The 15040-nt window shown below is 41.7% G+C and overlaps 2 protein-coding genes across 10 annotated transcripts in view; both read left to right on the top strand.

Moving 5' to 3' along the window:
• The first annotated feature begins 2000 nt into the window (after positions 1 to 2000).
• CER1 (cerberus 1, DAN family BMP antagonist) lies at positions 2001 to 3676 on the top strand. The gene is made up of 2 exons (XM_010392962.1): positions 2001 to 2528; positions 3383 to 3676. The coding sequence occupies exons 1-2, from the start codon at positions 2001 to 2003 to the stop codon at positions 3674 to 3676; spliced, it is 822 nt and encodes a 273-aa protein (XP_010391264.1).
• An 8983-nt stretch (positions 3677 to 12659) lies between these two features.
• Positions 12660 to 15040, top strand: part of ZDHHC21 (zinc finger DHHC-type palmitoyltransferase 21) — a 37974-nt gene continuing 35593 nt past the window's right edge. For 3 of the 9 annotated variants that reach the window (XM_019282048.3, XM_019282049.3, XM_039567496.1), the window contains exon 1: positions 13619 to 14555. The gene's annotated coding sequence lies outside the window, so the exon portion shown is untranslated. Of the gene's footprint in view, positions 12723 to 12846; positions 13585 to 13616; positions 14556 to 15040 lie in introns of those variants that run through there. The other 6 variants (XR_005603917.1, XM_019282052.3, XM_010392957.3 and 3 more) reach the window with 5 other exon arrangements.

Genomic DNA, 15040 nt, shown 5'->3' on the forward strand with positions numbered 1-15040 from the left:
TTGGGTCTCATCAGATCTTAGGTAAAACCATCCAAAAAACCCCAGTAACTAGAACTGGCTTGACCTAGAAGTGAAGAGAACTCTTTTATCAGCCTTTGGGTTGCGGAGCAGCTTGCAGAGTGACTTGCTGACACTTCTTTGCTTCAGTCTTCTTCCCTACCCTTCTGTAAATGATAATTTGTGCATTTACATCTGAAGCCCCCAAAGGCCTTTCTTCTTGCTATATGTTACAGGACAGAATGGTATGTACCAGGAATGGATTTGGATCTTGAATAGGTTTTTTTCATTGCCTTTGCACTGCAATGTAACATTAGCAGCAAAATATCTATACATATATGTCAATACTAAGATTTTTATACATTCCTTCTTAACATTTACACTGCAGCAATAACCCAGGCCAATTTAGGTTAGATAGTCTGGGAAGCCAAATCATTCCAGTTCTACAGTTCACTTAGTTTTCATCTGTGCATTATCAGAGACATCCTTAGATGACTTGCAAATATGTATCTTGCTTCAAACAGACAAATTTTATGTTTGAAAGGCATTGGCAAATGTATCACATCCTCTGTGTAAACATCATACAATATAATACATAGGTGTGAATATCAGCCCAGTCTCGGGACTCTTCAGCAACTAAAACAGAGTGAAAAAAAAGAAGGAAATCCTGAATAGTTTTGAGTGACTTTTATCAGTACACATCAGATAACAGGTATTTTAGTTACAAAAGTCAACTGCTTCAGTTCAAATTGTTGGCCAGCACAGATATGATGTGAAGATTCAAACTGCAGTTCTAGGTAATAAATTAATTCCCTGAAAATTAAAGTCAAGTAACTTCATACATCTAGTACACACTATTTATTTTTTCAAGAATAATAAAAACTTTAGAGTCTATGGATAGACTTTCGTAGAAACAGGAGTATGTAGAGATTAGGGTACCTAAATGGCAAATTATCTGAAGCAGAATTTCTTTTTAGTATTTTAATATTAGGATCCCTGTTTGTGATGTTTATTGAAAATAACTTTTTTGTCTCCCAAAACCTTTCTCTATATGCTGTTCTAGCAGACTTTTTTTTCTTACATGTTGCATAACATGGTAGTTTTGCAGAAAATGCCTCTATTTTAAAGTCTAGTAGTCTTGAGGTATTTCTGTTGAGACTTTGATAGCTAGAATCATAAATATGTCTTTTCTAACATGTTCTATTTAAATGTTCATTTTGTTTACCAACTTTAGAGGATGCCTGGAGTGGCTTTGGTGCCTGAACAGGATGTGGCACTGTTAGTTAATCTTTGTGAGCCCAGGAGGCAGAGTTTCCTCACCTTGAGACCTTTTGCTCTTTTCTGGTGACACGTCTGCCCTCCAGCAGCTGCAAACCTGCTGTGAGGAAGATCAAGCAAGGGCTAGTGCTCCCTGACAGATTCCTCTGATTGTCTGAGTGGCAGTCTGTTAGCAGTGCAGACCTTGGGTCATATCCCAAATCTGAAAGACCAAAGTTAGACTTTTGAAAACATGGTCTCAAGATCGAGCTTACTGTTTCTGCAAACTTTAATCAGCTTGTCTTTTCCTATTGTAATGAAATAACACTCCCTGTTTTGACAGTCTCTGGCTGTATGGAATGGAAAGTCAAAATAAACAATGAAGACCACACTGAACATTCTAATACACAACTTTGAAAGTTTCCTTAATTCCTCAGCCTAAACTAGACACCTTATCCAAACATTTCCTCCTGTTGACTCCTTCTGTCCTCCACAACATCCTGGGTTACTAGATTTTAGATAGGAGCTTCTAATACACATAACTCAGATTGAAAGCAGAGTTTCATTAGCACAAACTTCCCTATCATAATTGTAATCTACAGTAAATGAATGTAATTAGCTACACCAGGGTCTCCCCTGAGCCCTCCTCTCCTCTGCCATAATCTGACACTAGGTTCTCATATAAAGCTAGCATATTACATTCACTGCAATAGCAGCAGGTCTACAGGGTTGCACTTTCCAGGATCATGTCACTGCTTCTCCTTCAGATGTTAGTGCTCTCATGTCTTGGAGCCACAGAGCTACAGAGAAATTCTCAGCAAAGGAAAAGCAGAAGGCCATTTCAGCACTTATTCTACCCAGACAAAAATCTGTTTGAAAGTCAGAGTTCTCCTGAGCTGGTAAGCGAGAACCCAGTAGGTGTTGATGAGACCCTGGAAGTACCAAGCTTTTTTGTATCAATTCCACAGACAGCATCTGGAAGTGAGAAGAAAGAGGAGAAAAAAATGTCCAGATTCATTCTTCCCAATACAGGACTCCACACAGACCAAGACCTGAGAACCTGGGCTGCACCCAGAGAGATCTCTCCTGTGGAAAACTTCTCTCCACCCCATTATTCCAGCAAGAGAGAGTCTGAATTTCCCTACAGAAAAGATGCCAAGAAATTCTGGGACCACTTCATGTTAAAGAAAAATTCAGACTCTGAAGAGGTTGTCCTGCCAATCAAGACCAATGAAATGCACCAAGAAAACTGCAGAACCCTGCCTTTTGCCCAGGTAAGAACAGGCATTCAAGATCAACAAACATGCCTTTGCCCCTGTCTCTTGTAATCAGCAACTGAAGGGACATGGGTTATTTCAGTGGCTAAGTCACAGGGCTTCAGAACACATTGTAAGTGGCTGAAAGACACTGATGAAAAAATTTTAGTCTGATGAGGCAAACTGCTAAATTGCAGCACTGAAAAGCCGCAGACTCAATTTTCAAAGAATTATTTATTATTTTTATGCATAGATATTCTGACAAAGCCTATGCAGGCAGGGAAGTGATGAGTAATTATCCATTCAATAAATACACATCTCAACTGTTTGTAGATCTGAATCACGATCTCTCTCTCTCTAGATAGATAGAGCTAAATATGTGTATGTACACACACACACACACGTGTGTGTATATATATAAAGAGGAAAAGCTGGTTGTTTTCTTACAGCTAAGCAAGGATTCTTTTCTCCTGTATTAAGTAGAAAACTTGCCTATGTCTAATTCTGTGCTAAGAATTTTGGAGAACTGGTAAATTGTCCCATGCATAGATGAAGCCATTCTGTCATATTGTAACATCAAGACAAGCAAACAGTATAGGTAAAAGTGCTGTATTCGCTGTAAGTTACCATCTATTCTCAGTGTTTCTGTAATCACAATCTGTTCAGGACCATGTCTTTTCATATCCAGAACTAAATTTATTTCACACAGACATATGTACATACAGATGTGGCTTAGAAACCTGTACTTTTTGTTCTGAGAAAAAAAAAGTGCAGTGTTTTTTTTTTTTTTTCTTTTTCTTTTCATTCATGCCTTCTAGCAAAGTCCATGGGCCATTTCTGCACCAGAAACCTTGAACTGCTTTCTGTTTCAGGGTGTTACTCATAACAGCTGCGAGAAGGTGACAGTACAGAATAATCTGTGTTTTGGAAAATGCAGTTCCTTTCACGTTCCTGGTTCAGAAGACCATCTTTATACCTTTTGTTCTCATTGCTTGCCCAGCAAGTTCTCCATGAAACGCCTGGATCTCAACTGCACTGATTCTGTTCCAGTGATCAAAGAAATCATGATTGTAGAAGAGTGTAAATGTGAAACTAGGAAGATTAAAGACCCCGTGATTGGATCTCTACTGTCAGACTTGTATGCAAATGTACATGGGCACAATTAACCTGTGCAAAGTACTGCTTAACTTGATCATAAGAATTTGCAAATAAAAAAATCAAAAAAAGTTGTCATCACGCCAGTATACAAAAATATTAAAAATGTAGACTTTGTACATGATCTTCTCTGTTTCAACAATAACTTTATCTAAAATGTAACAAGTGTTTCCTTGCAGTTGTTACAGAAAAGGAGATGCAATTACTGGGCTTATGTGTTAAGTTCTTACTTCAACAAGGGAAAACTCTAAAAATTTTTCCACCCTTCCTATCACTGTTTCTAGCATGCTAGTAAACAAAGGCTGAAGAACTAACATGACTTTTTTTTCATTGCCTTTGCTTGTAAGGAGTGCCAATTTAACTTCATTGGCAACAAAGAAGAGATTTAGTCTGTTCCCGGCAAAAATATATCTACTTTTACATCAAGATAATGGCTGGAGAGTGTAAAACATAAATGGACATGAGGTACATAGAAAGCTGTGACTAGTTAATGTCATACTGATTGATCCCAGCTGGAGTTCGGTTCTCATTGAAAACTAATATACTGCACAATTTACACTGATAGATAGTGGCAAAGGGTATTTTGCCATAGAAACCACTTGTTCTCTTTTCCACATACCTGCATTTGCTCTGTACCTTTATTTTTACTCAAAGTGTTCAACTGCAGAAGGAAAAAAAATTATAAAAAATGCCATAGTCCTACAGAAAACATCACAGATGAATACACTGTCGTTATTATTTAAATTCACTGTGGAAAGACAAGGCACATTTCCCAGTCTGATGAATTTTAACATTGTCAATGAATCTAAGATAAAGTTTAAATAATGTTCTCAACACTTAAACTAAAGCAGAAAAGGCATTCATGTGACAGAAAATCTGAGAAGGACTTTATAATCATAGCAATACCTCAACAACTTTACAGGAACAGCTGAGAGAACTCTGCTAGGAAGGGTTGGAGTCTACTGCTAGGCAACACAGCACCAGTGGCTATTAGCCCAACTGCTGGCTTTCCTGCTCTCTCCAGCTGCTTCTCCCTGGATTTCTCTTGCAGACCTGGCACACCAGAGATCAGCTTCCAGCAACAGAGCTCAGCATACTTCTAAGCCAGTTTTTTTCAGTCCTCTGGGAATCTGCTCTCAGACCTGGGCCACTGTTGCTAAACTGTCACAGCTCCTTTTTAGGGTATTGGAAAACACTATTGACTTAGCTGGTTAAGTGCAAGGGCTGGGTAGATGATTCCTTGTATTTGAACTGCAATGGGATTAGAGCTATCTTAATATTCTGTCAGAAAATATGTTCAGCATGGCTTTGGAGTGCAAGGCCCATGTTGAATATTTACCAAAAATTGCATCTGAATTATGTTCTGATACTGGATCTGAAGCTGTTTGCTTCTGCAGGTCACTCACAGTGAATGAACTGAAGATTAGTATATAGTTATTTTTCATTATATATTAACCTGTTTTTAAATAATAAAAATTGTGTACTAAAACTCAAGAAAGTATTTTCTCTATTCTTTTACATGAAGGACCTATGTGAAAACTATATATAGCTGTTTATGGCATGATATATGGTGTCATTCCAAGTAACTAGCTATCAATGTCTTATAATCCCTGTACTGTGTATGAAAATTGGTGTTCATTTTTAATCAAGCCGAAGGAAGAAAAGCACAAAAGCACTAAAGTTCTCAACTTTTTTCTCTTTATTGATGAATTTTTTTAAAAAATCTGAAAAAGCCAAGTGTTCTCAGATGTTTTCCTCAGAATGTTTGACACGTTTTAAAGCTGTCCAAATATATAAGAATGTTCACCCACATTTTCTTTTTTGTTTTCTGAAATGCAAATATGTTTTTAGGTTTGATACTTGCAGAGAACCACTTGAAGGTAGGACCTACATACACTCCCAGTAAGATTACGTGTCAGTTAAAAAGAAAAATCTTCCAGTCTTGTCATTTTGACAAAACTGACGGATATACTATGAGCTTATCATGAGGATGGCTGAACTGAAGTTATGTTGTGGACTGCAAAGTACTCAGTCTAATTTTTAAAGCTTCTTCTCTGTGCTGAAGCATTATTCCCATTGAAGAAAGCTATTCATGTAAGAAGTTTGTGGGACGAGATTCTTAGTGTAAATTTGTACAGCTTAAAAGTAGGTGAAAAGAGGTAATGACAGCTGTAGTCATTGCTAATTAGATTAGTGCTGTAGGTTTTTTGGATGCACGTTTAATTAACCCAGCAATGACTGGTTGCATGTAATTAGCACAGTAGTCCACAAAATCAATCAATGTGTTAATTGGATCAGATTTCTCAGCCTTTAAAAAATCTATATTAGGAATATGTTTTATCCAGGGGCTAACAGGATTTTGCTCTCTGAGCATAATGACTGCCTCTACAAGCAGAACACTGTGGATCAGAAAGGTGAGGGATCTCATCTGCATCACTGTATGGATGCTTTCAGTAGTAACATTATAGCAACAAACCCTAGTTATGTCTGCTCAGAGCTTGCATGCTTTCTGTAAGTGCAGCTATGCCGACAATGTAAGTGCCGTTAATGTGATCTATTTCAGAGCACTCCTTGTGCAAACCTACCTTACAGAACAAGACTAAACTATAGTTGCTGAGCTCTCTGAAAATTCCGATTAGTTCCAAGAAGAGTTTCTATGCTTCTGCCCTTTTACTTGTCCTATTGTCTCTTTTTGAAATGCATGTGCTTTATGCAGAAAATAATTCAAGAGAAGTGCTGGTTTTTTCCTATTGCTCTAGCAAAAAAAATCTTCAGTCCAGGCTACTCTTTTAAGTGTGGATGTAATGCAACCAGTTTTAATGCCTGTAAATACATCAAACACCAGGGTTACATCAAACTCTTACTGAATTCTGCACAACCATATATTCCAGGGAAAAGTCCCTGAAGCTGCACTTCATGCTGTGCTTGGTACTTCGTTCACCATCTACGAAACATTCACAACTAACTCCATGGCTCTCAGCTGACTAGCTTTTACTGGCAGGTGTTGAAATCTCTTGCAGTGTTTTCTCCTAAAGGTACTCACTCCCTGCTGCAAGAGCAAAACAAAACTTACTCAGACAGAAGCTCTCTGCCAGTCTATACAGCTGCATAATCATGTCTGGGATCATAATATGCTGAGCTGGAAGGGACGCCCAAGAATCATTGAGTCCAACTCCTGACCCTGCACAGGACAGCCTCAAGAATCACACCATGTGCCTGAGAGCACTGTCCACACACTTCTTGAACTCTGTCAGGCTGGTGCTGTGACCACTTCCTTGGAGAGCAGTTCCACTGCCCAACCACCCTCTGGGGGAGGAACCTTTGCCTAATATCCAACCTAAACCTCCCCTTACACAGCTTCAGGCTATTCCCTTGGGTCCTGTCAATGGTCACCACAGAGAAGAGATCAGTGTTTGCTCCTCCCATTTCCTTCACAAGGAAGTCATCCAAAATGATGCGTCCCCTCAGTCTCCTCCAGGCTAAACAGAAAGTGACCTCAGCTGTTTCTCAGAAGGGTTTCTTCCCCTCAAGGCCCTTCACCATCTTCATTGGCCTCCTTTGGATGCTCTCTAATAACTTAGTACGTTTCTCATATTGCAGTGCCCAAACTGCCCCAGCACTCGAGGTGAGGCTGCCCCAGTGCAGAGCAGAGCGGGACAATCCCCTCCCTTGCCAGGCTGGCAATGCTGTGCCTGATGCACCCCAGGACAGGGGCACTGGTCCCTTTCCATGGCACTGCTCTCCAGCACCTTATTTCCCAGTCTGTCCATACATCCAGGGTTGCCCCATCCCTGGTGCAGATTCCAGCACTTTCCCTTGCTGAACTTCACATGGTTGGTGATTGCCCAGCCCTCTGATTTGTCAAGGTCTCTCTGCAGGGCCTTCCTGCCTTCGAGGGAGTCAACAGCTCCTCCCAGTTTTGTATCATCTGTGAACTTGCTCAGTATCCCTTCCAGTCCTGCACCCAAATAATTTATGGATATATTGAAGAGCGCAGAGCTGAGGATGGAGCCCTGTGGAACCCCACTAGTGACAGGTCCCCAGTCTGATGTCACCCCATTCATTGTAACCCCTGGTGCCCGACCTGTGAGCCAGTTGCTCGCCCATCACATGATGTGTTTATCCAGCTGTGGGCTGGACATTTTGTGCAGAAGGATCCTGTGAGAGATGGTACCAACAGCTTTACTGAAATCCAAAAAGATTACATCAACTGGCACCTCCTGGTCAGTGAGGTGTGTTACCTTGTCATAAAAGTAAATCAGGTTTGATAAGCAGGACTTCCTCCTCATGAAGCCATGCTGGCTATGACCAGTGTCTGTGTTGTCTTTCAGGTGCTTTTCAATACCTCCCAGAAAAGTCTTCTCCATAACTTTGCCAGGCACCAAAGTGAGACTGACAGAACCCTGCAGTTTCTGCCTTCTGTAAGACAAGTCCTTTGTCTTCCCCTTCTTATAAATCAGACAATGTTCACCAGCTTCCAGTCAGCTGGGACTACTCTGGATTCCCAAGACCATTCAGAAATCATTGAGAGAGGCTTTGCAACGACATCAGCCGGCTCTTTGAGGATTCTCAGATGAATCCCATCAGGCCCCATAGATTTGTAGGGATCCATCCAGCAGCAGATCCTGCAAAATGTACCCAGAAGTATGTACTGTGCCAGATGGTGCATTTTTAAGAGGTGTGGAATTAGGGCTACTTCGGGTCCTCCATCTGACAGTTTACCAGTAGAAACAGGAAACACTGGTAAGGAATTATAAATTTTTTGCATTTTCTGTTGTGCTAAACCTAACTCCTTGAATATCTTGGCATGTAACCACCAACTCCAGCTCACCTGAAATCATTCCCTGACAGCTGTGCACACTCCCTCTGCTCAGATGAGAAAGAATGGGGATTAAAGGACTCTATACCTGGCCCTATTGCAAGAATATTGATAAAAGGTTAACTGGCCTCACTGAGAACAAGATTGTCCTGTTTACAGCACCTCAGGCTCCACGGCATCAGCAAAATGCATTTTAACTTGCAAATTAAAAAATTAACCAGAACCTAAATACTTACTCCTCCTCCTCCTCCTCCTCCTCCTCCTCCTCCTCCTCCTCTTCCTCCTCCTCTAATACTGGTAATGGTAATAACAATCATAAAAACGATGATGATAATAACAACAATAATAAATAAAAAAAGTCAGGGATAGCCTGATGTTTCTCTAAGGGCTTTTCTGAAGCATTTTCCTTTTTCCTGGTTTAGCTACTGCTTTTACCAGTCATTTAATCTGATGTTCTGCTGGTGGCTGCAGCCCACAGCAGGGTGTTCAAACTGAGCAGGCATGCACCTAAGCTGCCTTCTGAACAAGGGCGTACTTGCTGAAGCTTGTTCAAACTCACCTCACACTACATAGATGTGCAACATTTAAGCAGTCTGTTGCCTTGCCTGGTCTTTAGACAGCAACTCTTGGAGGAAGAGAGCCATTAAAAGAACTAATACCCGGACATCTGCAGCTTGACACTATCTGAGCAGAACTCCTCACACCACTGAAGTGCCTAAGATGAAAATTAACTCCCTAATTTACACTACTGCCTGGTTTATCTTAGTACCCCACGTAATCTATCTAGACCGCAGGCTCAGGAAATTTCACCATGCCTACTATTGAGGCAGGAAGATTAGAAAACATACCTTTCCTTTGATTTTTCTGGCTATTAAGTCAGAGAGAAAATGGAGCCCGAGACACATTTTCCCTTAACAGCTACAGCCTCATCCTAAATATGTCACGTTGTTGACTGACAAAACTTCTAGGCCACAACAGGTTTTGTTTCAGCAAGCTGTTTCATTGACACAGACTTTTTTCTTCATGACATGGATCTTCATGACATCAAGAATTCTGCCCCCATTCTAGAGTTTACAAGTGTGCTCTCTGCATGTCACCAAGGTTTACAAGAAAGTGAGCATTGCATCAGTGCTGCAGGAAAGTGGTAGTGATGAAATTGCACATTTTAGAAGGATCCAGGAAACTGAGTACTACTGAGAAGGCTGATTTCTCAGCTCAGGATGTATCTGTGCACAGACAATGCCCCTTCTGCACATTGGTCAAGGGGCACATTTGGGCTCAAAATGAATCCTGGAAAACAGTCTCAAGAAACAAGGGGCTTGTAAGCTGTAAGAATCATGGGAGTCACAGTGCACATCTCTCTCTTGCATGTACCCTCCATAACAGAGCCTCAGCTGTTACTGCACATGGCTTGATTTTAGCAGGCTGATTTACTATTTACAGAGTGCCAATAAAATTTATAGGACGACAGCTGGTGGCTCCTGTGGTAATTTATAAACAGCAACAACAACACAACACAGACATCAGAAACTCCAAGAGGAATTCTGTGCTATCGTGCAATATTTAGCACTGAAGAAAGCAAATAATTTTGCAGTCTTCTAATAATCTTTCTGTAATACATCCATATTGAATTTTATGTAAAATCCATATTATGCAAAGTTAGTATTTCCCATAGGTATGTTTTTTCACACAGAGTGGAGCTCACCACAAAGACTCATTATCTATCTATCTGGATTTGATATTCTGGCAATAGAGTCAGGTAATATCTATGGGCCAAGACTTTTCAGTTGGGAAGTCCAGCACGTAACTCCCTGCTTTTCCTCCTGCAATGCGCTTTCTCAAAAAAAGCCTTAACAAAAGGGGATGGCAGTGTTGATGATTAAGCCAGAAAAGACCACTGCCCTTGTTCCACAACCTATGTTTACTTCACATCCCTAAGTAAAAAAGAGAAAAATACAACCTGTCTGGCAGGACTACAGGTCTAAAGAGTGGCCATTACCAGCATACCACTGCAGAAATGCAAAGCCTGGTATTCAAATGGAAGATAGTATTACTGACCGATTCTTTTTCATTCTACATGAAACCTTCATTGATCATACTATTATTCTTTGCTTATATTTCGATTTTACTTTGCAAATCCATGGTTTCCTTCAAATTTCTTGATTGTTTTGGTTTGTGGTTTTTTCCCATCAAAATTTATTCCTCAAATCAGTGAAAAGTTTTCACAACTTATTAAGTCTTTTACAAGTAGACACAAATATGTATATGAAATTGTCATGGAATAGAGCCAGAGGCTGGTCTTTGTTGTTTACAAATATTTATAAAAGAACAACTTTTTCAGTTATTCTCTTCTCCTTAATAGACGTATTAACAGTCCAATTAATATGTCTACTATTTTCATTGTTACCTGCTCCTATCGACACATACAGGTTGCTCTTGAGGAACTGCTCTTCTCTGGTTTACCTGGAACATGCTTCTTTCACCTTCCAGACAACCTCCAGTTTCTGCTACAAGTATCTATATTCAGGTCAGAGCAACTTTAGGTTGAAATGTTAACAATTGCCCTGTGTAATAGAAGACAGTAGACACACAAACCAGAACAAGGTCCAAAATCTTGACAAAAGCTTGAAAACTACCTAAATACTAACCTATTTGGGTTCTGCTTTTTTGTTTGGTTGGGGTTTTTTTGTTTGTTTTTGTTTTGTTGGTTTTTTTTTTTTATTTTATTGTTTGTTTGTTTTTTCAGAATAATCATGTTATGATTATGTTTTTGGAAGAATATGATCAATAATAAAGAAGACTTTTCTGCCTTGGTGGTATTCACAACATTACTCTTCATCCATTTCATCCATCATCATGAAGGAAAAATGCTCTAGGGTAAGAGCCCATCAATTTACAGTGGGAACTATGCCACTCAGACAGATGGGGTACCTTTAGGTAGCCAAACGATCATATATGTTCATCAGCAATGGGTGCTCAAGGCATGTTTCCCAGCTGGGAACACTGAAAAATTTATCCATTACAAGCTGTCTGTGGCTCTTAGCCACAGCTAATCCCTCGTGGGTCTGAATTATCTTTTTAAAACAAAGATTGGGTTTTGTGGCCAGATAAGGGCCCTATGTGAGCAAAGGGCACAGAACAGCAGGACACCTTAATGTCATGAAAATGTTGCAACTGGTCTGTGCTGACTGAGGAGAGACACCAGGATGCAAAGTTCAGAATTACTAGGGTAATTCTTTATTCATGAGCGTCAAGTGTCCCATTCAAATCAGTGCACACTGCATGTGTTTGACAAATGGTTCTTATGCCTTTCATGCATTCATATACATGATTTGACCACTCACTATGTAACACACATTCATGCTACTATGTTGGAAAACAGCAATAGATTTGTGGTGTCACAAGTGATTCTTTCTTGATTTAGGTGTTCCCAGAGTTGGTCTTGCTACAGCCACCTATGATGCCAGATTATGGCAGGACTTTGTAAGAGGTATTGAAAGGACTGGGATTCTGCTGTTATGTTCATACCCCAGGGGCATTTTTCTTCTTCATGGACGCCTTTAAGATTCTGAAAGACAAGAGGTCCTTATCTGCAAGGTGGGGAATTGTCCTCCTCCTTGCAGGCAGCTGGGGCCTTTCCCTTATCATGAAACCATCGTTATGCAGTATACAAGCAGAAGTATCTCTTAAGAAGCCTAGCTACTACTGAGTTCATACAACTTACATACTGTAAGGCCTAGCTGGTGCAGCTGCCAGATTCTCCCAGCAGCAGCTTGGACACTGAGGCAGAGGTCTTGTCTGCAGCACTCATTTTTGTCAGGGACTGCAAAGAGACGCTGCAAAAAAGACGGACGGCGAAGGGCTCATGCTGACTGAAGTCTGTGCTCGGAAACGGGCTCGTGACAGCGAAATCCAGCCCTGGGGAAGTGCGGCTGGCTGTTCCGCCACAGGCGGATTGCTCACACAGGTTTCCCACCGGGCAGGGTAAACCACCCTTCCAGAGCGGCTCTTCCGCCCGCGCCGGAGGCGAGGCACAGACCGCACCGTGCCCGCCGCGTGCGTGCCTCTCGCATCCGAAGCGACACGCCCCCGTTCCGCGGCCGTGCGGGGCAGCCGGGGCCGGCTCGGGCGGGTTCCAAAGGCCGGCTCTGCCTCCGCCGCTCCCTCCCTGCGGGCGCGGTCCCACCCGCCGCGGCGCTCGGAGCGCGCACGCGCGGCCGGAGCGGCGGAAGCCCACGGTTGGTTCCGCCGCGTGCCCGGGCGCGGGCCGGCGCGCGACCCCCTTCCTCCGGGAGCGGCGCCGCGGGCGGGCTGGGCCGGGCCGGCGGGAGGGGCGGGGGCGCGGCACCGGCACCTCGGGCACGGCCCCGGCACCTCGGGCACGGCCCCGCCGCGGCGGGCGGGCGCCTGCGGGGCTTGCTCCGTCCTTGCGCCTCCGCTCCAGCATTGCCGTTGTCTGTGCAGGGAGCCGGGGAGGGAAGCCTTGGGCAGACTTGCCGGGTATCTCCCCGGCTATGAAATAAGGAAATGCTGGTGTCGCTTTCATGCAGCTCCAGGGTGCTGGCTGTCCTGTAAAGGAGGGGGAGGACGTTTGCTGCTATTGAGGTGGTAATAGGAGAGGCACGTGTTAGTAGTTGGCTCTGTGTTCAGCGGCGCGGCACAAGGAAATGCAATGGGCTTGGCCTCCCTTGCTTTCACACTTTCATTTCCCAGCTCCAGTAGTTAGTCAAATAAAATTGCATGTCCTCGTTCCCTTCAGACTGATGATCCAAACAGTAATGTTCTTAAGTAACGTTTATTGCCTGTCTGCAGGGGGCTGTTTGGTCGGCAGTAGGTGAGGACAGTTTTCATGGACTTGGGATAAGGACGGTTTGGTGTGCATAGGTTAATACCAAACCACATCCCTCTCCAAGCCCAAGCGACATTTTTTATGAATGCCGTAGGTGTTTACAGATACGCTTTGTTAGATCCTATCAATGTAAAATAACTGGGTGGGAATGTCTTGCCTACCTCAACACACCTGTCAGCGTCCACTTAACAGCTGCATTGTGCCGAGGTCTCTACTACAACCATCCGTTCTATAAACATGAGAAATGCCAGGTGTGTGGGGTTTTGTCATAGCAAAAATATGCTGTTGCTTATGTTAACTGGCTATTCAGATACTATTCTGTTTTGTTAAACAGAAGAGTTGCAAAAAGCTTCATGACAATTCTGTTTTGACGCTTGATACTATGATGTGACTTCTTTAAAATCTTAGTTTGTAAAAGTAGGTTGGTTGATTGATTCAAGTCCACCTTGTTTTTTCCTGTTGGAGTGTAATTTTAGTTTTAGTATCAGTAATCTTTGGCAGTAATTCTTCAGATTTCAGGAGAGACACTGGTCTAAAACTGCAGCTGGATCCAGAAATTGGGGGAGGCTGTTGATTGTTGCTGCCTTGCCTTAGCTATCACAGATATTATGGGAACTGTGACTCTCTTGTGTTTCTACTCTTTGTTCCTTTTTCTGACTTGCTTAGCCTTTTTAGAAAGTGGTGTTTTTTCCACTCTAGAACTGTGTATTGCAGAGCATAGTATTGTTCACTTTGTGTGGGGCCTTAAAATTGTGTTTCACAGTGAACAATACAATAAATTACTGATCTGTGTTCTACACTTGTGAAAAAAGTTCTGCAAGTCAGATTTCAGAAGTCTTACTTTTCTTAATGAGCAGAGCTAAAGTGAGGCACAGTTTCTAGTTATGTATCAGTGCAACATCCCTGAATGTGCAAGGAGCAGGATGTCCTCAGAGCTGACTGTCATGCTTCTTAGAGTGAGAAATTGAGTACTGCCCATTTTGGGTATATTTATGAAATAGAATTTTCTGAGTACATTTTGGGACAGTCTTGATGCAAAATTGTATACTTTTTATTTTTCTGAGTTTGCATTCAAATGAGTCTGTTAAAGCAATTTGTATTTCATATTAACATTTCTGGTTAGCACAAAGCTTTCTCGTTTCTTGGTGTTGGCTTTCTGCCTGCCTGACTCATTCTGTGGTCTCATTATTCCGTGGATATTACATGAAGAGTCATATTGCAGGTAATTGTAGTGAACAAAATACTGAGTTTATGATACTATTGATGGAAGTGGGCAGAAAGAAAAGGGCTAGGAAAAAATGCTGTGTAGGCATCTTGTAATAAAAGTATTTTTTGGAGAGGCAAGAACAATTCCTGATCATGTAGGAAAGACTCAGTCATGTTTTGGTGAAGCTGAAGCTTTTCGTAGGCACAGCTACTGTTTGCTTTCAAATGATTTGTATTTGAGTTGTTTATTTAGGAAAAATAGCTATAAATTAGGGTACAAGGGAAGAAAACCACAAAACTTCCGACATTAGTGCTCTGTATTTTCTCCTAAATTATTTCATTGGAAAATTGCTTTGCTTGGAGCATTTCATTGCTTGTATGAATACTGAGTGTATACAGATAAAAGTCACTTAATTGTTTCTCTCAGTTTGTTATAAACCTTGTCATAGAGTTTTTTCTTTGTATATTGTTGTTTTACTGATCAGAAATTATGAATTTTAA

This window comes from Corvus cornix, chromosome Z (genome assembly GCF_000738735.6).
Source record: "Corvus cornix cornix isolate S_Up_H32 chromosome Z, ASM73873v5, whole genome shotgun sequence".
NCBI lineage: Eukaryota > Metazoa > Chordata > Aves > Passeriformes > Corvidae > Corvus > Corvus cornix.